At 57.0% G+C, this 22895-nt stretch overlaps 2 protein-coding genes and 1 long non-coding RNA gene across 4 annotated transcripts in view; 1 reads left to right on the forward strand and 2 right to left on the reverse strand.

Moving 5' to 3' along the window:
• ANKMY1 (ankyrin repeat and MYND domain containing 1) overlaps window positions 1-12200 on the reverse strand; it is a 55184-nt gene extending 42984 nt beyond the window's left edge. The window contains exons 1-7 of one of the 2 annotated variants that reach the window (XM_027538118.1): window positions 12062-12200; window positions 11420-11570; window positions 10161-10347; window positions 7350-7493; window positions 2616-3088; window positions 812-1028; window positions 343-507 (exon numbers count right to left, since the gene is read on the reverse strand). In XM_027538118.1, coding sequence (XP_027393919.1) covers window positions 343-507; window positions 812-1028; window positions 2616-3088; window positions 7350-7493; window positions 10161-10347; window positions 11420-11553 — 1320 coding nt within the window. In that variant the 5' untranslated portion in view covers window positions 11554-11570; window positions 12062-12200. The remainder of the gene's footprint in view (window positions 1-342; window positions 508-811; window positions 1029-2615; window positions 3089-7349; window positions 7494-10160; window positions 10348-11419; window positions 11571-12061) is intronic. The other variant, XM_027538119.1, reaches the window with a different exon arrangement.
• Window positions 12201-16319: 4119 nt separating this feature from the next.
• LOC113890250 lies at window positions 16320-18311 on the reverse strand. The gene is made up of 3 exons (XR_003510467.1): window positions 18232-18311; window positions 16540-16731; window positions 16320-16404 (listed from the first exon to the last, which is right to left on the reverse strand). It is a non-coding gene; the product is annotated as an uncharacterized LOC113890250 (long non-coding RNA).
• Window positions 18312-18569: 258 nt separating this feature from the next.
• On the forward strand, window positions 18570-21890 carry DUSP28 (dual specificity phosphatase 28). The gene is made up of 2 exons (XM_027538122.1): window positions 18570-19133; window positions 19405-21890. Exons 1-2 carry the CDS (start codon window positions 18741-18743, stop codon window positions 19531-19533), a joined length of 522 nt encoding a protein of 173 aa, XP_027393923.1. The 5' UTR covers window positions 18570-18740; the 3' UTR covers window positions 19534-21890.
• Window positions 21891-22895: the final 1005 nt, after the last annotated feature.

Genomic DNA, 22895 nt, shown 5'->3' on the forward strand with positions numbered 1-22895 from the left:
CAGGGGATGGGGAGGGGACGGGTAGATGAGTCTGGGGTGCTGGGGGATGGGGTGCTGGGGGACAGGTGGCTGGGGGTGGGGGGCGGGGAACGGAAGGTAGGCGATGGAGGAGCGGGGACCACTAGATGGGGAGTAGGGGGCTGAGGACGGGGGGTGGATGGCAGGGGATGGGGAGGGGGAGGGGTGGATGGGGTGGGGGACTGAGGACACAGAGATGGCAGGGGGTGGGGGAAGGGGACAGCTGTATGCGTGGACAGCTGCATAGGGGACTGGTACCCAGGGATGGGGGTGGGGATGGGCTGGCGCAGACCCTGAGCCAGGGCGCAGCACCCCCAGGCTGACCTGGAGCTCAGGCACCGTCCTCTCAGCGATGTTGGGCTTGAAGGACACGGTTGGGTAGTGGAGGAGGAAGCACATGCTCAGCGGGGTGAGGCCCTCGTCCGTGCGCTTGTTCACGTCGGCCCCGTTGTCCAGCAGGAGGTTGACGATGTCAACGTGACAGTGAACCTGCAGGGAGGGGGCCAGCCTGGCGAGGACAGCGGGCGCTCTCAGCAGGGGCCAGGACCCCAGTGAGGCCCCACGCCCCAGCCAGCTCAGAGGCGGCCCCCCGCCCCAGCCAGCTCAGCCAGGCGAAGGCACCCTGCCCCTCTCCCCGTCCGACCCCGCACGCCCGTCCCACAGGCAGGCTTCAGAGGGGAAGGGGGAGGGCAGCCCCTGCCTACGAGGGGCCACCGCCCAGTGCCCTCCGGGTCAGCGGTCCTGTGAGTGACCCTGCCACCCGCACAAGCACCCTGTGGGGTGGGGCGCTCACAGCAGCGGCGGCGAGCACTGTGTAGCCCTTGGCATCGGCCACATCGGGGCTGGCGAGGTTGTCCCTCAGGATCCCGTAAATCCAGTCGTAATTCCCTTCCTGGGCCTTCAGGATCATCTCCTTGGAGAGCCGCTCCTTGGGCCCACGGCGCGCAAAGCCGCTCCGCCGCCCCTCCAGGATGGTGTCCATGTTCCAGCTGCTATGAGCCCTCTTGTTCCTGGCAGTCAGGGAGCCTCAGTGGGGGGAGCCCGATTCTGGATGCCAAGCCCTGCCACGAAAGGGGCCCTCCCTCCCGTCCACACTTCCTCTTTCATGCCTCTGCCCAGGACCCCGCCTTCCCCCCCATCACAGTCTGCTCCTAGGACACCCTAAGCCCTAGGCCTGCACGGCTGGCCAGCTGCTGGGGGACACGCTGCCCACAGGTGAAGATGCTATGGCTAAGCAAGCATCTTTCCTCAGCAGGAAGAGCTGTATCACTTTAAAAATAAAAAATTTATAGGCTCAGCTGATCTTTGCATGATGGATAGATGGAGGGGTGATAGATGGGTGGATGGATAGGTGAAAGGATGGGTAAATAGATGGATGGATGGACAGATAGTGGATTGATGGGTGTGTGGGTGTGTGGGTGGGTGTGTGAGTAAATGGGCGGATGGATATGATAGGTGGATAGATGCATAAGTGGGTGGATGGATGGACGAATAGATGGATGGATAAGTGGATGGAGAGGTGTATGGATATGATAAGTGGGTGGATGGATAGATGGATGAATGGATGGGTGGATGGATATAAGTGGGTAGATGGATGGATGGATAGGTGGATGGATGTGATAAGTGGGTGGATGGATGGATGGGTCAATGGATGGATGGATGGATAGGTGGATGGATGGATAGGTGGGTGGATATGATAAGTGGGTAGATGAATGGGTGGATGGATGGATGGATGGGTAGATGGATGGATAGGTAGATGGATGGATAGGTGGGTGGATACGCTAAGTGGGTGGATGGATGGATGAATAAATGGATGGATAAGTGGATAGAGAGGTGTATGGATATGATAAGCGGGTGGATGGATGAATGGGTCGATGGATGGATGGATGGATAGGTGGATGGATATGGTAAGTGGTTAGATGGATGGATAAGTGGGTGGATGGATAGGTGGGTGGATATGCTAAGTGGGTGGGTGGATGGATGGATGGATAGGTGAATGGATATGCTAAGTGGGTGGGTGGATGGATGGATGGATGGGTGAATGGATATGATAAGTGGATGGATGGATGGATGGGTGGATGAATAGGTGAATGGATGGGTGGATGGGTAGATGATGCATACATAAGTAGCATTTATGTTCACAAAACATGCATTCCAAAATAGTTTACAGATATTTGAGGACAAAGTGTAGGAAAGGGGTTAAAATATTCTTCAAAACTTTAACTTAAAAAATAAGTCTTCCTCAAGTGGCTGCTGACTTCCCCAGGGATGCCGGGGCAGGTGGCGGTGATCTTTGGAGACCAGCAGAGTGCTCCATCTTTCCCCTGCCATCTGGAGAAACCAGAGGCCGAGCCAGCCGCCCAGCCTCCTCCTGCCCTGCTCCCCGCCAGCGCTCGACACTTGGGCAGCGCGTTCCAGCTCCAGGCACAAGCTCCCCAGCCCTTCATCACTGGGCTGCATTGGTTAGTCAAACAAGACAAGCCGGACAGCCAAGTTGCGGGGCTGGCCGCCAGAGGCCTTCAGGACCCCCAGCCTGAGTGTGCCCCCATCAGAGGACAGGAGCCCTGGGGGTGAGGAGAGAGGACGGGCTGGGTTACCTGAACTTGTAAGCCTGCTTCTGGATTCTGACCATCAGAGGGGTCTCGTTTCTGATAAACCAGGGCTCTCCGTCATCAACAAACGGAGGGATGTCGTTCAGAAAGAGGCGGGCGTCCAGGTCTTTGCGGAAGGAAGAGGTCATGGGCAGGTGGCTGTTGTCCGTCGAGTAGATATAGATTTCCGGAGGCAGAGTGAGGTCGTCATTCAGGAGAAACCGCTTGTAGTCGTAGAAGAACGGGTCCTGCCCCTCCTCTAGGCCCCAGCCCATCTTCTCCTCATCCGCGAGGGTGACTGTGGCGGGCGTGTGGGTCAGGAAGCCCGAGAACTCGGGGTAGCTGTGGATGGAGAGGCTGTCGGGGATTTCCACGCACAGCTTGAGGAGGTGGTTGTGGAACCACAGTCCCACGTCCTGGCTGCCGTCCCGGTAGGTCTCGACGCCTGGCCCGAATCGCTCGTCTGCCTTGTACAGGCCCTGCAGGACGGCACAACGGGGTAGAACAGGTGGCTGGGCAGGGCCTGTGCTCTGCGGCCAGTTTCTTAAATCAGAGGAAGAAAGCATCATCCTAAGAAACATGTTCATTCAATCGACAGTTTGCTGAGGCTTTGGACGCTCCAGGCCCAAAGCACGGGCGTCGGGACAGACGCGTCGTGGGCAGAGGGGCTGCGGGCTCGGGGGCCTTGTGAGGGGAAGCCGGGGATGCTGCGTGCAGACTCATTTCAGGGTGCCCCCGGCTCCTCTAACATGGTGAGCCTGGCCTAGGCACCCATCAGGCTGGGGAGGAGCACGCAGGTAGAGGCGCCGGGCGCCGAGTCAGACACACCCCGGCAGGTGTGAGCCGAGGAGGAGCAGTCAGCCTGGCTTGCCTCGAGCCCAGCAGAGCACAGCCAGCGCCGGGCGGCTCTGATGCTCCTGCTGGCATCGGTGCCCGGGGGTGGGTGTGAGGAGCAGGGAGAGCCAGGAGGGTCTCAGTGAGACACCAAGCAGCAGTGCCTCCCTCAGCGAGGGACCTGGGACAAAGGGGACCTGGGGACCGCAGAGACCCGGCTTCCCGGGGAGGACGGGCTGCATCTTCCCTGAGACGGAGTCACGGGATGATGCCTGGAGGTCGCTGGGCAGGCAGAGGAACCGCCCAGCAAAAGCACAGAGGCCTGAAACCCCAAGGGCACACACGTCAGTCCCTGGAGCTGTGCCCCCACCCCATCGTCTGCGAGCCGCACAGCAGCCTCACTCTCGGGAGCTCCCATTGCCCGTGGAGCACCTCTGGCTGCAAGCCTGGGGCTGGGCACTGTGGACGGAAGGCCCTGCCCACAAGAAGCTGGCAGGCCAGACCAGGCGGCAGCAGACGAAATGAGGGAGGGAAAGCATGTGAGGACCACTGCACAGGCTTGGGCTGGGGCTGCGGGTGTTTCCAAGAGAAGCTGTGGATGGGCCGGTGACGGGGCAAGAAACACCATCAGACTCGGTGAAAGTGGCGGGGTGGGGGGACAGTCCCCCAGGAGCTGTGAGCCTGGAAGAAAGCCTTGGGCAGGGAGACAGGTGTCTGGTCAGAAAAGCAGCTGTCCCAGGAGTCCGCTTCTAGGAATCTGTCACAGGAAGTCATCCCAGCTCATCAAAGCTATAATATGTTCACAGCCTTATGTGAACAGCAGACGATGATCCAGGAACCTTGATGGTTCAATAAAGAGGGGCTATCCAGAGGTACTGGCTTTGAAAATTCTTTTCTTAACATGTGTTCACTTTTTAACCAAACAATCCTGCTTCTAGGAATGCATCCCAAAGATCACAGGTGAAAACATGGAATCCTCAGTGAGGAAGGCTGCCTGGAGACGCAGGCCTTCAGGAGCTGCTGGGAGGGGGCAGGGCTCTGAGAGCAGGTGTAATTGCAGGTGGAGCACAGGGAGGACAGGATGCCCTCGGGGGGAGGACCGTGTGTGCCCATCGCCCATCATTTGTAAATGCAGAGACAGAAGTACAAAGATGATCACCAAGGACCAGGGAGGCTCGAGAAGGAAGCGAAGGGACTCCTGTGGGGGGGACCATATCTGATGGATTTGACTTGGAAAAAGCATCAGATTTTTTCATAATCACAAAATGAAATCAAAACAAGATTTTAAAAATAGAATGCCAAAAATAACAAAAGCAAAATAAAGCAAGTGACTGCAGCTCTGTACCCAGTGGTGGGGGAGGCGGTGAGGTGACCACACAGAGAGGAATTATTTCACGTGACTGGACCCAGCCTCCCCAGTGGGGCCACCCCGGGGACAAAAGGACAGCAAAGGAACCTGAGACTGTTTTTAATCATCAGAGGGGCGTTGATGAGGCTCTGCCCTTTTCTGAAACTCGTATACACGTGTTCAGAGATAAAGCAAGCAGGAAATCTTGTTAGAAACCACGATTGTTAAGACGAAGAGAGAGGCAAACAGCACCACAGCTGTCGAGGGCAAAGCCTGCACCCCTACACTGACGCTGGAGATATCAGTGTGAACTGATGATGCATTTTCTCACTTAAAAAAGTGTACTTTCAAACAAAAAAGGAAGCAGAGACATGGGTACAGATAACGATCTAGTGGTTGCCAGTGGGGAGAGGGATGGGGGAGGGGACAGAGGGGGGGTGCACAACAAACGGTCATCCAGGGGTCATACGAAATCATGAGCCCAGGAGAGTGAGGCTGCGGAAGGAGACTGAAGAGCCCAGGTGAAGCTCCGCGGCGCTGGAGCAGACGCCCACGAGAGGGAGGCTGTGCAAGGAAACTGAAGAGCCCAGGTGAAGCACCGCGGCGCTGGAGCAGACGCCCACGAGAGTGAGGCTGTGCAAGGAAAACTGAAGAGCCCAGGTGAAGCACCGCGGCGCTGGAGCAGACGCCCAAGAGAGTGAGGCTGTGCAAGGAAACTGAAGAGCCCAGGTGAAGCACCGCGGCGCTGGAGCAGACGCCCAAGAGTCCCCGGGGCTGCAAGGAGGTCAAGCCAGTCAGTCCCACAGGAAATCAACCTTGAATGCTGATGGGAAGGACTGATGCTGAAGCTGAAGCTCTGATACTCTGGCCACCTGATGTGAAGAGCTGACTCATTGGAAAAGACCCTGATGCTAGGAAAGATTGAAGGTAGGCAAAGAAGGGGACGACAGAGGATGAGATGGTTGGTGGCATCGCCAAGTCAATGAACATGAGTTTGAGCAAATCCCAGGAGATGGTGAAGGACAGGGAGGGCTGGCGTGCTGTAGTTCATCGGGTCGCAAAGAGCTCTACACAACTTACCGACTGAACAACAGCAGGATTTTAAAAATTGTTCGATTTTAAAACGCTTTAAAAAGAAAAAAAAAAGAAAAAATGTCATAAAATAACGCGTGGAAAAAAAAAGTTTTGAAAGGTGTTTTCAAGATATGCTATTGAAAACACCTAAAAATAAAAACCAACCAGTGCAGCAGTGATGAGCAGCCAAACCGTGGTTTCTAAATACTGCATCCCACTAAAGCAGCCAGGCTCCACCCAAAGCAGGGCAGGAAGCGTCTGAGTGAGGCTGGAGCTCCTCGCAGAGCAGGAAGCAAGAACACGGGAAGCCCTGCAGGGCAGAACCAGGCTGCTGACACCTGCGCCCACCTGTCAGTCCTGACATCGTGTCACGAAAGAACCAGGCAGCTGCCTCCAGACGTGACTTCTGACAAAGAGGAAACGGCTGGGCGGGAGGTAAGTCAGTCTTTCCAGTAGATGGGCTTGGAGCACCCGGACGTCCCCGCGTGGCAGAGGAGGGAGCCTTACTTCCCGTGACACACCAACATTAACGCAAACACAGACGGGCACGTTATGGCAAAACCATAAACACAGAAGAAAACGCAGATGATGATCTCATGACCTGGCAAAATTATAGGCAGAAACGGAACAGCCGGGCACTGGGGGCAGGAGGAGACCTGCTCCAGAGGGACCGGGTGCATGTTCGGGGCTGACGGGACTATTGGGACCCTTGACCGCGGTAGTCATCACACAGCACCATGCTTGTCAAAACTTTCAGCAGTGAAAGTCGCTCAGTCGTGTCCGACTCTTTGCAAGTCCATGGAATTCTCCAGCCAGAACACTGGAGTGGGCAGCCTTCCCCTTCTCCAGGGGATCTCCCCAACCCAGGGATCGAACCCAGGTCTCCCACATTGCAGGTGGATTCTTTACCAGCTGAGTCACCAAGGAAGCCCAAGAATACTGGAGTAGGCAGTCTATCCCTTCTCCAGCGGATCTTCCCGACCCAGAGATCAAACCAGGGTCTCCTGAATTGCAGCCGGATTCTTTACCAACTGAGCTATAAGGGAAGCCCCAAAACTTTCAGCACGACCTGCTAACGGGGGCGAGTGTTACTGTAATGAGTAAGGCGGGGTTGGGGGAGGAATCTGTATTTGCAAAGGCAGGAATGTTCTCCCAGAAAAAGGGAACTTCCAGAAGAGCATGTGCGCAACGAGCCAGTCTACGTGTAGAAAGGTGAATGTTTCCGCCGAGCTCACTGCTTCATCTACAAGATGCACGGTGGCTTGCTGGAAACCCCGGGCCCGGTCCGGGGAACAGGACAATGACCGGCTCTCATGTCCTCACTGTGCAACATGTCTCATGTCCTCACTCCTCTTCATGCGCCTTATTACTGGCACTATCACATTCCCTTAGACTAAGAAAGCCGCTTCTCGTCAGACACACCCAGGACCCAGCAGCGCCTGCAGTGCCGGCCAGTGGCCTGGATGCCCAGGCCGACCTCTCACCTGGAAGAGCCTCTCCTTCAGGTACATGGTGCCGTAGCCCTCCCGGGCACTGAGGTAAAACGTGCCCGTGAAGCTGGAGCCATCCGGCCACATGTAGGTGCCGAGGCCGTGCCGGTGGTCCCGGTAGAACTGCCCGTGGTAGGACTGTGAACAGAAAGTGGGGTGACCGGTCTGTCTGAGGAGCAGCCCCTTACTGCCCCAGAACCTTCCAGAACGCCCTCCCAGCTGAGCCTCTGGGCCTGGGCCACATGGAGTGGGGCTCTGGGTCTGCCCTGGGCGCACGAGGGGAGGTCACCCAACTCACACAGAGCAGGCGCCAGGCACACTTGGCCCCCCGATGGCCATGCCGCCCCCGTCTTGGCTTGGGTGGGGAGGCTGTAGGTGTCTGCACTGCCTGGGCTGGGGCACGACCTGTCTGCATGCGTGAGCCCTGGCCCCGGCTCCGCCCGCACCCCCCAGGCTGGCCCAGGGAGTCGGGGGCTGCCAGCCCGGGGGTCACCACCCTGGCCCTGACTGAAGACTCCTGGCTTCTGAGGCCACGCACTTGGGCTGCTCTGGTCCCGAGCCCCGGGGGGTCTGATGGAGGTGCCCCAGGAGGGAGAAAGGACACAATGTCCATCCCAAGCCCTTCTCAGTCTCCAGCCCTGACTCACGCGTCAGACGGCCACCTTCCAGCCAGAAGCAGGCGGGCCAGGCGCTCACGTGGCCGACGGCGGTGCTCACAGACCCCTCCCCACCCCACCCCCACCAGCAGGCCGGCGACTGCCACCTGCCCAGTGCCCCATCGTCCTCTGGCAATGGAGACAAGTCCTCACAGGTAGGTGGTGCCCTGGCCCCAGCCTCCCTGGCATGAGTGGCCAAGCAGAGGGCTCCCACCCCCAGCCCTGACTTGCGTTTGGCCACAGGACCCATCCCTGAGTCACACCAGTGTCCACGGGGCCTCTTCTCTCTTGTAAGAGGCTGGGACCCCAAAACCGTTCCCCTCTGCCAGGTGGCAGAAGGTCAACCTTGGCCGCCCCCAGGGAGAAGGGAAGAAGTGACCTGATGGAGTCTTGAGAACCCCTGGAACCAGCCAAGCCTGGGGCCCCGGGACCCAGTGACGGGCTTTCCAGGCACCACAGCCAAGAGAGGTATTTTCTGGCTCATCATTTCACTCCTAGAGAATGGCTGGAGCAGGGACACGGAGAGCAGAGAGACACAGGGCAGGAAACGGCCCATCATCTGCCCACATTCATTTCATTGGGATCATCTGTGGGGCTTACAGAGTTTACCCAACTGAAAGAAGTCCCGAGTTGCAGATCATCTGTGTAGAACTTTAGGAAGAATCTAACCGCTGCTCTTTGGTTCACCCATAGAAGACGGGGTTTCTGTCCACCCAGGAGGATCCTCCCGATCCGTGCTCCACACAGACCGGGAGCTTCATCTGACCAGACCGATGGATGTGCTGGGGCCCGCTCTTCAAAGACGCTGCCCTCAACCCCCTGCGCCCTCTCGCCTTCCTGCTCCCTCTGGTTCCGGAGCCGCTATGGCGGCAGGAGCGTCTGTTCGGTGGACCCAGAGGTCCCCCCAGGCTGTACCAAAGCGGATGCTCCGCCTGCCACCGTCTCCCTGCGCAGGGATGACTAGGGCTGCAGGACCTGTCAGCGGGACGCCACCCCCACAACCAGGAGCTCACAGTGTCTGACCACTGGACCCGTGTTGGGGCAAAGAAAAGCCAACGGAGGACTAAAGAAGCAGATGCCAAACAAAATCAGTGCTGCGTCATCGACAGCAAGGAGCCTCGCGTGCCATGTCAGAAGCTCGGGTCCCGGCCTCTGTCCCCTGCTCTGGGGGTGCAGTCCAAGTGGGACTGGGCTGGAAGCCCCGAAGCTCCGCCTGCGCCTGCAGCTGCTCCTGCCGCCTCGCCCTGCCCGCACCACTCCCCAGGCTCCAGCCCAAGACCCCTGTGCACCTCCTCCCCTCTCCTCCCTGAACCAGGAAAGCTAAGTGCGGGAGGTCAGGGACTGGGTGAGGTACCACAACCAAGCAACCAGGGCCGCCGCGTGGAGGAGGACAGAGCCGGGACCCTCGCAGCCCCTGGGAGGTTGTGCCACCCAGTGCCCGTCTCCCAGCAGGGCTTCGGTGACAGGGGGTCCTGCCCTCTAGGTCCCCAGGGCTTCCCCAGATGCTTTTATAACCCACCAAATGCAGCCCTGCATTGCCTCCAGACGGTTTTTATGACTTGCAAGCAAAGACCAGGGCAAGCAGCGCGGAACCCGCCAGCAGTGCAGATGCGGCGGGAGGGGAGGGGCCCGCACAACGTGGGAAGCCTTGAGAACCCAGCTGCCCGCCGTGGGGGGGGGGGCGCAGTAAGCCCGCAGGACACGCACACCCCCAGCTTCGCCTCACACACGGCTGCTTCTCCCCCAGGGACACCAGGTGGCGCCAAGAGCCCTGCCACGGGCCCCTTAGCGTCCCCACAGCCCCAAACTCCGCCCACCGCGGGCGCACGTAAGCGCGCGTTCACTGTGTCTCTAAGAAGACCCATTTCTTCTGCTCGAGCTTAAATACAAGGCAGTGTCACCACTGCAAATATACAACTCACTGCAGTAGTTGACAATTGAAAAGAAAAAATTTGCCTAGAGTAAGAATTTATCTTCTGAAGGCACAGTTTCCCGAGCTGCAGCCTGGGGACACCAGGTGAACCTCGGACGTGATCTCAGGAGTCTCTCTGAGTGCTGCTCACACAGGGACGCTTGCCTAGCCTCCTTCCGGATCCACAAGCTCACAACACAGGCCTCTTCAGAGGGGCCGGCCGGGGCTGGCCGTTACCTCGCCCGTGGGCCAGGAGAACTCTCCGTATCCCAGCTTCATGTCCAGCCCGAACTCCCCCTGGTAGACGCAGCCGTCTTGCCACTCCTGTATGCCCCGGACCAGCTGGATGTAGGCGCCCTTCAGGTCCTGCTCCCTGAGCGGGCCCTCGGCCTCTTCTTCCTCCTCTGGGGCCTCCGGGAGGAGCCTAGGGAGAGGAAGGGGGCGGGGTGGGGGGCCTGTTGCCTACCGAAGGTCTTCAGGGCCACCGAGTCCCGAGAAGCCGTGCTTCAACCCGACAAGCCCCGAGGCCAGACGGGCGGCTGTCCCTGCTCTCCAGGGAGGGGAACGGAGGCACCTGGAGCATGGAGCATGCTCAGGGTCATGCAGGAAGCGGAAAGGGCAGTAAGTGTGCAGCTGTCTGACAAGGCTGAGCACCAGAGCAGGCTGCTTTGTTGTTGCTCTTACTGTCTCAAAGTGCACATCCTGACTTAAAGTGGGCCCGCGCCTGGCCCATCACACACACACCCACCTGTCTCCCAACGCTAAAGGGCTCTCTGGGGTGCTGCAGTGGGGTGTCTCAGGGCTGGCTGGGTGGGGTGCACACACACGGGAGCCCTCAGGCTCTGAGCCCCTCCACCAGCTGGTCCTCAGATGCCAGCCGTGAGCCACGGGCACTTTAACAAAGCACCTGCCCGACTCCGAAGGGCTGCAGCTGCTGTGAACATGAAGGATAGAGACCCTCATGCAACAATGATAAAGTCTGGGGGCTCAAAACTGGTTTGTTTTCCTTTTTCTTACCTGTAGCTGTGGGTTGAATTGTGTTCCTTCCTCGAAATGGCAACTCACTCCAGTGTTCTTGCCTGGAGAATCCCAGGGACGGGGGAGCCTGGTGGGCTGCCGTCTATGGGGTCGCACAGAGTCGGACACGACTGACGCGACTTAGCAGCAGCAGCAGCAGCAGCCACGCACCCCACACCCCAAATTCATATGTCAGAGTTCTAACTCCCAGGGCCTGGCTGTGTGACTGTGTTTGGAGTCAGAATCTTCACAGACGCTGTCTCCAAATAGTCAATTTATGTAAATAATCAAATTAGAGGTCATGAGAATGGGCTCTAGCCCAGTGTGACTGAGGTCCTTATATCAATAAAAGGGGAAGTCTGGAGGCAGGGAAATGCGTGGAGAGAAGATGAAGTGAAGACTCAGAGAAAGGACAGCCGTCTACAAGCCAAGGAGAGGGGCCAGCCCGATTCCACGCCCTCGCGGGAGGGCTCCCACACCTTTTGGCGCCAAGCATGGAGCTCTCCAGTGTCCCGGCGGCCGCAGGCACGCTGCCGCCCTCCTCCACTTGGTTTTCAGAATTCCCAACCTTTGGGACCTCGTCATGTGGGACCAAGGAATAACGATATTCCATGTCTCTCCTCTTTGAACCTGGAAGCAAAGTCGGAGAACCACAGTCTCCCTCGGGGTTCCTGGCGGGCGCCCGGACCGCCGACAGCACCGCGCGCCTCAGAGAAACAAGGACCCCTCCTAAAACGGCGGACGCCCGGATCCTGTTGGAACGCCCCCGCCCCCAACACAGAGAAACCCCCTCCAACGCCTGAGGGTGTCCCTGAAACCAAGGAAGACAGCCTGGGCCACCTCCCGCGACCTTAAAGTAGGGCCACGTTTTGGGCGGCAAACAGTAGGCCCCTTCTCCCCCCGAGAGCCTCGGGAGACGGGGCGGCGAGGACGCGGTCCCCACGCAAGCCCGCATATAAAAACAGGCTCTCACGCACGTCGGGCCCCAAACCTCCTCTCCGCCGCTCCCAGGGAGAACGGCGGGCCGGGCCCAGGGGGCGTGGGGCCCACGCGCCGATTCCCCACCGCCGCCTCCGCGGAGCTCGGGGATATCCCCGCTTATCCCCCTAACAGGGCCGCACCGAAGCTCAGAGAGCTCTCACTGACCGCACAGGGTCCGCGCAGGGCTGTGGCCAACGCAGCGCAGCCGCGCCTGCCAGCCTGCACTCTGCACCGCTCAGGGTGCAGAAGAGTCAGGTTTCCCTGGAGACCGGGCCACCGCCCACGTGCCCAGGTTCCGCCAATCCCCCCGCCCGGCCCCGCCCCGCCCCTCCAGGGCCACACCCCCTGGCGTCCCGGCGGGGCAGGGCTCCCCTCTGTGACCTCACAGAGACCCCCGCCCCGGCCTCCCACTCTGGCTCCCCGCCGAGACCCTCACCCCCGGCTTGCTGAGCCCAGGCCGGCCGTCCCACTAGGACACTCATCTCGAGGTCAAGCGGGGCACGGTGGGTCGGCCTCTGGGTCAAGCCTCCCGGACTCCAGAGCCGGTTGGTGGCTCTGTTGGTATTTATGGAAGGCGCCGACCTCACAGCCCGGTAGGGGGACAGGATCGGGGGCAGCCGGGGCCACAGGTGAGCCTTTACGGGGAGAGGATGCCTACGTATGGTTTCGGGGGATGAGTAGGAGCTCTCAGAACAGAAGCGAGCACATTTCAGGGAACTGGACTAGAAGCAACCGGGAAAAGCGCGAGGGCTTTCCGCGGCTTCCTGGACAGAGGAGGGGTCTCTGGAGGCGCAGACCGCCCCTTCTTAGAACAGCGAAAACGGATGACAACAGCTGATGCCCCGGCCACCCCCCGCGAGCTGCAGTGGCCGGAAGGCGGCTGTACCCGGACCCCAGGGTTCCGGGGGCGCTCCCCCAACCCTGCAGTCTGTCTCCCAATTCATCTCTTCTCCCCTCGGCCCCTCGGCCCCTCAGCACCACCTCGGCTCCTAGAGCCCTTCTCTACCCCTTAATCCTTCCCCTCACGTCCCCTCTTTGCCCTGCTCCAGCTGTTACTTGTGAAGCTGAGCAGAGACAAACGGAACCACCTTTAAAATGTTTCTGAAAAGAGAAAGAAAAAGTCACCTAAAACTTCCTGTTAAAGCATACCACCTGTGGTGGGTTGAGCAGTGGCCCCCCACCCCGACCCCAAATAATAAACTGAAATGAAGTCCTAACCCCTGAGAATGAACCTTATTTGGAAAATAGTGTCTTTACAGATGTAATTGAGTGAAGACCAAACAACTGGTGTCCTTAGAAGGACAGGGAGATTTGCAGACAAAATACAGAAAAATACATTTCTGTTGTTTGAAGCCTACTGGTTGGTTGTGATACTTTGTTACCCTCAGCTCAGTTCAGATCAGGTGCTCAGTCGTGTCCGACTCTTTGCAACCCCGTGGACTGCAGCACGCCAGCCTTCCCTGTCCTTCACCAGCTCCTGGAGCTTGCTCAAACTCGTGTCTATCAAGTCGGTGATGCCATGCAACCATCTCATCTTCTGTAGTCCCCTTCTCCTCCCACCTTCAATCCTTCCCAGCATCAGGGTCTTTTCCAAGGAGTCAGTTCTTTGCATCAGGTGGCCAAAGTATTGGAGTTTCAGCTTCATCATCAGTCCTTCCAATGAATATTCAGGACTGATTTCCTTTAGGATGGACTTGTTTGATCTTCTTGCAGTCCAAGGGACTCTCAAGACTCTTCTCCAACACCACTTCAAAAGCATCAGTTCTTTGTTACACTGATTCTAGGAAACTCACATACTGTGCTGTACTCTGTTGGTTCCGACTCGGCAACCCCACAATCTGTAGTCTGCCAGGCTCCCTGTCCGTAGGATTGCCCCAGCAAGAATACTGGAGGGGGTTGCCATTTCCTCCTCCAGGGGATCTTCCCTGCTCAGGGATGGAACCAGTATCTCCTGCACCTCCTGCATTGCAGGCAGATTCTTCACCACTGAGCCACTGGGGAGGCCCCAGGCAACTCACATGAAAGACTCTATAAACAACAGCTAACGGTATTTGTTTTAGCAAACCTTACAATTTCAGAAGACTGACAAAGCAATTCTAAATACTAAAATGTGGCCACAAAAGAAAAGGTGTTCTGCAAGCTTCTATAAACTGGAAAAAACACAATATAAAATGCTGAAATGTTACTTATGTTCATAAGAATATATGCACTGGTATTTTTAAAAAACAAAGATTAAAAAGCCTTATTTCCATAAATTGATACAAATCCTACAATGATGCTAAAGAGTATATCCAAAAAGAAAACATTCATAGGAACAATATGTTAATAGTAATTGACAATATTCAAGAATAATAGTTTTAAAAGTTTTTGGTGAATTGGTAAACTTGATAAACATTCAGCAAACGGACCTTAGGAAGACTGGTTTTCAGCGTGTTAGTTGCTCATGCTACCAGTCATAGTGTTTGCAAACCTGAAGGTGCTGGCTGAGCCTATCATAGTTATGAAATTTAGTAAAGTATGACTGATGACATGTGGATGGGGAAGCAGAGTGGCGTTTCTATTAAAATTCAGGTGAAGGCTTTGAAAAGTCAACAAAAGTCACTTTAAAAAACTGCTATCAAATTAGATGTATGTGAGACTACTGTAAAGGATTTATGGGGGAAAAGTCTTTTAAAAAATTCCAGTTCGGCAGACTGTTTCTCAAGTGCCTTTAAGCTCACAGGAAGAAAAGAAGGGAAACTGGAAGGTGCAGCCCGGAACGGAGTGCGCTACGAGCAAAGCCTCTGCTGACCCCCAGGGGAAAGCTCTAAATGACTTTTTACACTGACCAAATCATGCTTAGATTTTTATCTTAAATCAGAATCACTGGACTACATGGTAACACATAGCTTCCTGTGTCTCACTCCTGGAGCTTCTGGTTCAGCAGGTCCAGACTAGATAAACCCTGAGAATGTGCATTCCTACCATGTTCGAACCACTGGGCCAAGGCCTAGTGGGCAGCTGGTTTCGACTGAAAAAATTGCCCAACCCGAGAATCTTGAGGTAAGTTTTCAGTACAGTTCAGTTGCTCAGTCGTGTCCAACTCTGCGACCCCATGGACTGCAGCACGCCAGGCCTCCCTGTCCATCACCAACTCCCAGAGCTTGCTCAAACTCATGTCCATTGAGTCTGTGATGCCATCCAACTGTCTCATTCTGTCGCCCCCTTCTCCTCCTGCCTTCAATCTTTCCCAGCATCAGTCTTTTCCAATGAGTCAGTCCTTTGCACGAGGTGGCCAAAGTACTGGAGTTTCAGCTTCAGCATCAGCTAAGTTTATTGCGGGGCAAAATAAGGATGATACCCTGGGAGACAGCACCTCAGACAGCTCTGAGAAACTGCTCTGGAGAGGCACTGGGGGAAGGTCAGTATAGAGGTGATTCTGGTGAAGACGGAGTACCTGCAATCCAGCATAAATTTTTTGCAGGTTACTGCTAGTGACAAGGAGCAGACATCACCATGAAGGATTTGAGTGCCTTTTTAGACATGAAAAGATACAAGAATTGGGCTCATAAAATTTCTTCTCCTAAAAACATAAATGTCTGAAGAACTGTTCTGCCAATTTTCCCCAGAGCACAGAGTGCCTCCATTCCTGATCTCCACCCTGAACTCCTTTCAGGAGATGCTGAAGGTCAGCAGCTGCAGCGGCTCATTATTTAATCCTTGTAGAGGTGGATGGCAAGGGCCAATATGTAGGTGACAAGGGGAACAGAGAGAAAGGAGATAGATGGACAAAGCAGGAACAGCCTTGAATGCTAGGTTACAGACAGAAGCATCAAGATATTTTAAGCAGGAGAGCAGTGCAATCAAAATGTGTGCTCTAAATGAAAGGTTTCCAGACTTTTTGCCTGGGGCCCACTGCAATTCCCCATTTCATAGCATGACTCAAAAAATTATGAGGAAAAACTCACTGTGCTGTATACATGCACCCTAATATTTTCATGTAGTCTGTTCTTTGCTAAACCATTTTACTAAAAAATAAAATATGGGTATGACCTAAAATACTAGTATCAGTTCAGTTCAGTCACTCAATCGTGTCCAACTCTTTGTGACTCCGTGAACGGCAGCACGCCAGGCCTCCCTGTCCATACCCAACTCCTGGAGTTTACTCAAACTCACGTCCATTGAATCGGTGATGCCATCCAACCATCTCATCCTCTGTCGTCCCCTTCTCCTCCTGCCCTCAATCTTTCCCAGCATCAGGGTCTTTTCCAATGAGTCAGCTCGTCGCGTCAGGTGGCCAAAGTATTGGAGTTTCAGCTTTAGCATCGGTCTTTCCAGTGAATACTCAGGACTGATTTCCTTTAAACCCACTAATGATCCTGCCGACCTGCTGAGTCAGGACCAACGTTCAGAAACTCAATGCTTTAAAAAGTGTATTCTGGCTAGTGAGAAAGGATAGAAGGCTCCCTGCAGAAGGATGGTGCCAAGTCCAGAAGAGAGTGTCCTGTAAACAAACACAGCAATCAAGGGGGAGAATGGACTCGAGATACTCAGCACGAGTTGTTACCCATGAACTAACTCAAGGTGGGGAAAGGAGTGTGAGGTTATCAGTTAAAAGGCCTTGGAACAGAAAACTCACCTCAGACATCCAACAATAAAGGATGACTGGCCAGCTCAGGAGACCAGAGACCAGAAGCCGGAGGCTCTTCAGGTTTGGTTTGCTTTGGTGCCCGAGTGTCATTGAGGATGGTTTCTTCCACGTGGTTTCAAGCGAGGCTGGCTTCCCTTTGTGGTAATAAGGAGAGGACAGGTTTCCAAGCCCCTCTCCCATCTTTGGTTCATGAAAGAAAGTGAAAGTGAAGTCGCTCAGTTGTGTCGGACTCTTTGTGACCCCGTGGATGGTAGCCTACCGGGCTCCTCTGTCCATGGGATTTTCAAGATGAGAGTACTGGACTGGGTCGCCATTTCCTTCTCCAAGGGATCTTCCCAACCCAGGGATCGAACCCAGGTCTCCCGATTGGAGGCAGGCTCTTTGACTGTCTGATCCACCAGGGAAGTCCTCTTTGGTTCATATGACAGCCCAAACCCTGTCCTGAAGCAATCCTGGGCATAGATGTCACTGACCAGAGTGTCAGCAGAAGCCTGATTCTGAAGCTGGGGGATTGGTACTCCCACCTAGTTGGATGGCTCCTGTGAACTCTGGGGAAATGGGAAATGAGAATCCCATCCAGGAAAGTCAGAATCCCTCAGAAAAGGGCTGAGGGCACAGAAAAGCACATGGATGCTGGGAAGTAGGTGATGTCTGGACCTACAGCCCGTGAAGACATGGTTACAGACCAACATTTCCATCTTCAGCTCAAAGGAGAGCCCCAGGTAGACAGTTACCAAGCTTGGCAGCTTTGGCTGGAATGGAGAGAATGGAGGTCACCCAGAAAGACTGCAGAGGTTCAGTTTACGAGTGGCGTGTGTTCATGTGTGTGTGCGGCAGGGGTTGGGGTGGGGTGGGGATGTACTAGAGCAGTGGTTCCCAACCTCTTCGGCACCAGGGACCAGTCTCCCGTGGGCTGGGGTCGGGGGTGTTTGGGATGATTCAAGCACATTACATTTGTGCACTGTATTTCTAACCTAATGCTGCCGCCGATATGACAGGAGGTGCTGGCCCACGGGCCAGAGGTTGGGGATCCCTACACTGGAGAAAAATTTCTGGTCCAACAGATTGAAAATCAGAAATGTTTCAATATTATTAGAATAGAATCGAAACACCAATAACTAGACGCATACACAACTGCAAGACAGTTCATTTTCAGTGAAACGGATCCCCCGAAAGACACTGGACATCAGAAAAATCTATTGAAGAGGTCTTCTTAAGTGGCAACTGTGTAATTCTTTAAAGCTACAGTAATAACCCCCAAAATAAGAAAAACCACAGAAATACTGGTCTATGAAAAATGGAAATGCTAAGGGTAAGTAGCTTTATTTTATATGACCATGTTTTACAATAAAATAAAATGCAGATATTACACAGGGCGATTTATTAGGAAGCAGAGAACATAAAAGAATAAACATAAAGCTGTACCAAGGGGAAGGACAGATGCTGAAGCTCAAACTCCAATATTTTGGCCACCTGATGTAAGGAACTGACTCGTCTGAAAAGACCCTGATGATGAAGGCAGAAGGGGACGACAGAGGATGAGGTGGTTGGATGGTATCACCGACTCGATGGACAGGAGTTTGATTAGGCTCCCGGAGTTGGTGATGGACAGGAAGGCCTAGCGTGCTGCAGTCCATGGGGTCGCAAAGACTGAGCGACTGAACTGAAGGGGCATCTCACCTGGCAAATGCGCTTGTAAGAGAAGTAATGACTGGTCAGTGCCCAGATGAGACTCTGCGACAGGGCCCCTGGCTCAGCGCGTCAGCCACAGCCTGAGAAGCTGGCCGCCCGCTGCCCGGCCCAGCTGGAACCCTCAGGGCTCGCCAGGACCGCTAGGGGGAGGCTCTCAGACCTCGCGCCTCTCAACCAGCCCGGGTCTGGCCTCCGGCACAGGTGAGGGCCCATTCACCCAGGAACCTGAACCCGCCCACACTTCTGCGGCCAATCAGACTCTCCCGATGATCACGGTAACGGCCACACCCCCATCGTCAGCCAATCAGAGGAGGCCTCGCCCACTCAGACCTGGCCAGTGAGGCGGCGGCCAGGGCATGGTGGGCGTGGCCTCCCCCTCACACCCGCCCCGGGGCCTGCCCCGGGAGGGGGGGGGGGCGGCCTGAGGGAGCCGGGGGCGTCGGCCGCACCTGACGACCCAAAGTAAGACACCCGGGCCGGGCGCCCGGGAGCCGGCCATGGACCCGGAACAGGCCGGACAGCGCGCGGACGTAGCGGCGCCCCCGCCGCCTTTCGTGCGCGTCGCCTCCTCGCTCTTCCTCGGGAGCGCGCGCGCCGCGGCCGCGCCGGAGCCGCTGGCGCGCGCGGGCGTCACCCTGTGCGTCAACGTCTCACGCCAGCAGCCCGGCCCGGGCGCGCCCGGAGTCGCCGAGCTGCGCGTGCCCGTGTTCGACGACCCGGCGGAGGACCTGCTGGCGTACCTGGAGCCCACCTGCGCCGCCATGGAGGCAGCGGTGAGCGCCGGCGGCGCCTGCCTCGTCTACTGCAAGAACGGCCGCAGCCGCTCGGCCGCCGTCTGCACCGCCTACCTGATGCGTTACCGGGGCCTCAGCCTGGAGCGGGCCTTCCGGGTAGGGCGGGACTTCCGGTGGGGAGGGGCGGGACCTTCCGGGAGCGGCGGGCTCCGCCGCCTGGGGAGAGACTTCCGGGCGGGGCGCGCCCGTGGGGCGGGGCGCGCCCGTGGGGCGGGGCGCGCCCGTGGGGCGGGGCGCGCCCGTGGGGCGGGGCGCGCCCGTGGGGCGGGGCGCGCCCGTGGGGCGGGGCGCGCCCGTGGGGCGGGGCGCGCCCGTGGACCTCGCCACAAGCGCTGCACAAGGGTCTACCCGCAACCTCTCTTCGCAGACGGTGAAGAGCGCCCGCCCAGTGGCCGAGCCCAACCCGGGGTTCTGGTTCCAGCTCCAGAAGTACGAGGAGGCCCTGCAGTCGCGGTCCCTCCTGCCCAAGGAGCCCTCGGGCCCGACTGAGCCCTAAGCGGTCAGCCCTGGAGGACGACCAACCAACTCCAAAGCAGGACGCTGGGGGTCTCCTGTATCCTCGGGGTGGGAAGACGTAGTTCATGCACTGACGGGAGGCTGGGCCATCCTCTCCTGCCTCACGTCCCACGGAGTTTTCATTTTCTGTAGCTCCCCAAAGCCCTCTGTCCCCGCTTGATGGTAGCGTAGGGGTATGTCCGCAGAGAACTGGGGAACTGTTCCTCCCCTGGTTCTCAGGTTTACTAGACAGGGCTTGATCAGGAACATCAAAACCACTCAAGAAAACTTAGCCAGAAAAACATTTACTACAGAGAGGTGGAGGGCGGGGAGCCAAGGTCAGGAGATGGGGAAACCACAGGAGTCACGAGGACCTGTCACCTTGACCCTGGCTTCCTTCCACATTCGAGCCTGCCACCAGCTCAGGCCACAGTGGCTTTCCAAACAGACTCGTAGCTGCTGTGACTCACGGGTGTGGGTTCGAGGCTCTGTGACAGACCGCTCAGCTTGGGCTCCCAGTGTCCACACCCACTTCCTACCTTACTGACCTCCCAGTTTCAGCCAAGGTCAGGCCCAGACCACACTGACCACCCATGTGTCTGAGCGCGTTGATTACCCTGGTTCAGAGGCACCTCATCTGGGCATCCTACAGCCTGAAGACTATACTAGAAAATTAATCACCCTCAACACTCCTTAAATAAGATAAAGAGGAGAGAGTAAAGGAAAAGACAAAGGGGAGAGAGTAAAGGAAAAAACGGATAATACATGAATTACAGATAATGTAGTCCCTGGTTAACACATCTGAGTGTACACGTAACAAAGTAATGGATAAAACACCGAATCTGGTGTTTATCATTTCCCTTGACCCGCAGCCAGGGCCTCAGGCCCTGGTCCTCCTAGTGGGTGTGTGGAGCCTTCATCCTGAAGGGCCGAGCGTCCTACCTGCACTGTGCCCTCTGTGATCCCCTGCACAGCCCGGGAGTCCTGAGCAGCATGAATCCCAGCAAGCAAAGCCCTGCCGTCTCTTCAGAGTAAGGGTCAGGAAGTTTCCTTGAGGTCAAGTAGTTAGGATTTGGTATTTTCACTGCTGAGGCCTGGGGTCAGTCCTGGTTGGGGAACTAGGAGCCTGCAAGCCGCACAGCACCGCCCCCCCAAAAAAGTGTCAGTCACCAAGCAGAGCAACTCTGATTTGTGCCTTGAGGATCCCCAACTGGCTAAGTGGGGTCTCAGCGTCCTGTCCCAAATGGAAGCATCCCACCTGTAGATGAAGACCTCTGACCAAGCAGAGCCCAAAGGATAAAGCTGGGGAGCATGTACTCCATGAGTGAGGCACTGGGGTGGTTGTGAACGGGGGGCCCATCCTCCCCAGCCTTCCTGCTCCTGCTCCTGGTTTGCCAGCATGATGGCCCCTGGCTCAGAGCACACCCCACCCCCTGCAGGCCAGCACCCAGCCCTGCACAGCGCCATGCATCAGCAGCGCCCATCTCCAAGAGCCACAGCCCTCGTCATAACCCGACTTCTGCCACCTTTATGGAGGGCTTGCCAGCTGCCGCCTACTCCCCGCAGGCCCCTCACAGCTCATGTTGCCTTTCCATCTACCTGTGAACAGCTCCTGCCATTATCTGCACATGGCAGGTGAGGCCACAGTGACTCCATCTGTGACCTCAGGCATGCTGAGTGGTTTGCCCAGCTGGGAGGTCAGGAGCCAGGACCCAAGCCCAGGTCTTCTCCCTGTGTGCTCGTGGTGCCCTTGCTGGCACACCCCCTCACCTGCTGACGCGGCCCTGGTGACACAGGTGCACAGCCGTCAGAGCCCGGGCCAGCCCTTGGTCCCCCAGCTCCATCTGGGGAACCGTCCAAGTCTGCCTGCACCAGAGGCCCAGGGACAGCACAGCCCCCACCCGAGCCCACGGGCCTCCTGGAAGCCCACCCACCACCGTGTCCGCCTGCTAACAGACGAGGCCCGGGACCCGCTCCCCTCCCGGGGCCTGCACACTCGAACAGGGGCAGCCAGTCTGTGCCCATCAGGAGAAGGCTGGGTGAAGGCGCATCCACCCGCCAAGCCAGTAAGGGTTGGACCGTCCGCAGGCTGGTGTATGGGGCTTCCCTGGTGGTCCAGTGGTTAAGACTCCACCTTTCAATGCAAGGGGCACTGGTCCAGGGAGATCCCACATCCCACGGGGCAGCCCTGCGCCATAGAACTGTGGAGGCCTGTGCTTTACAGCCTCTTCTCCACAAGAGAAGCCACCGCAGTGAGAAGCCCGCACACCGCAAGGAACAGTAGCCCGCGCCAGCACGAGTTTGCAGCAACAAAGGCCCACCACAGCAAAAAAATAAAATAATTAAAAAAAATTAAAAGCTGGTGTATGAAAATTCCTATGGGAGAAACCCCAGCCTCTGGCAGTCCCAACTTCCGGCTCCTCTCCCGCAGGTGGACTGGGGGAGGAGGGTACATTGCACCCACCCTGGAACTCTGTCAGCAAAGCAGCGCCCCCGACCCCGACACGGAAGGCACCGTCCTCCGCGGGACAGGGACGAGGTGGAGAGCGGAGACGACCACTGTGTCCTTCACAGTGCGCAGATGCCTTGGTGGACTGCCTTTAGTGCTGCAAAACACATCTGTTTGTTCCTCCAGACTGACTTGTGTTGGTTCCTTATAAAAATCTGGGGTGGAAGGCACAGCCCCGGGAGGAGTGGTAACAGTTCCTCCAGACCTACATGCCTGCACCTACCCCACTGTCCTGTGTACAGGACAGGCCACTGGGAGGTGCCCAGGGCCCTCCAGGAGAGAAGAGATGAGACTCAACCCCTGCTCCCAAAGTCCAGGGCACCAGGAGGGCAAGAAGCCCCCTGAGGTTAACTTAGCCTGTGCAGGGGGCTGGCAGACCTGCCTGCAGGTGCTTAGGGCAGGCCGGTGTGGGTGCCCACACGCAGTCCCTGATGGTCTTCCAGCCCCAGCCCCACTGGCCGGGAGAGGGGAAAGGATGGCTCCGAAAGGCTGGTCACGCCGGAAGTGCCGTCTGAAACTCTCTGCCCTCGGCCTCCGGGCAGGTGCTAGGCCCCTGAAGGCAGTGAGGACTGATCAGACCCAGGTATCCCCCGTCTTGAGTCTCGGATGCAGGGCTGAACCCCTTCCTCTAAGTGGCTGGTGAGTTTGTGTCCCCGAGGCTAAAGTGACACATGGGGCAAGCTGAAGAGGTGCCTCGGTGCGGGTGCCGACTCCATGAACACGGGTCCTCAGCTTGGCTGTTCCACCCTGCCCCCCCAGCCCCCAGGGATCACACGCATGACAAATGGAGATACTGAGTCCAGAAGGATTAAACACCCTCCAGGGACGCCATCGAGGGCGAGTGCAGCGCAAGT

This window comes from Bos indicus x Bos taurus, chromosome 3 (assembly GCF_003369695.1).
Source record: "Bos indicus x Bos taurus breed Angus x Brahman F1 hybrid chromosome 3, Bos_hybrid_MaternalHap_v2.0, whole genome shotgun sequence".
NCBI classification, from domain to species: Eukaryota; Metazoa; Chordata; class Mammalia; order Artiodactyla; family Bovidae; genus Bos; species Bos indicus x Bos taurus.

What these genes read in the sequence shown, in the direction of transcription:
- DUSP28 (XM_027538122.1), top strand. Translation starts at nt 18,741, where the DNA reads ATGGACCCGGAACAGGCCGGACAGCGCGCGGACGTAGCGGCGCCCCCG. An exon ending in GCCTGGAGCGGGCCTTCCGG is followed by an intron (nt 19,134 to 19,404) that starts GTAGGGCGGGAC and finishes CTCTCTTCGCAG; the next exon opens with ACGGTGAAGAGCGCCCGCCC.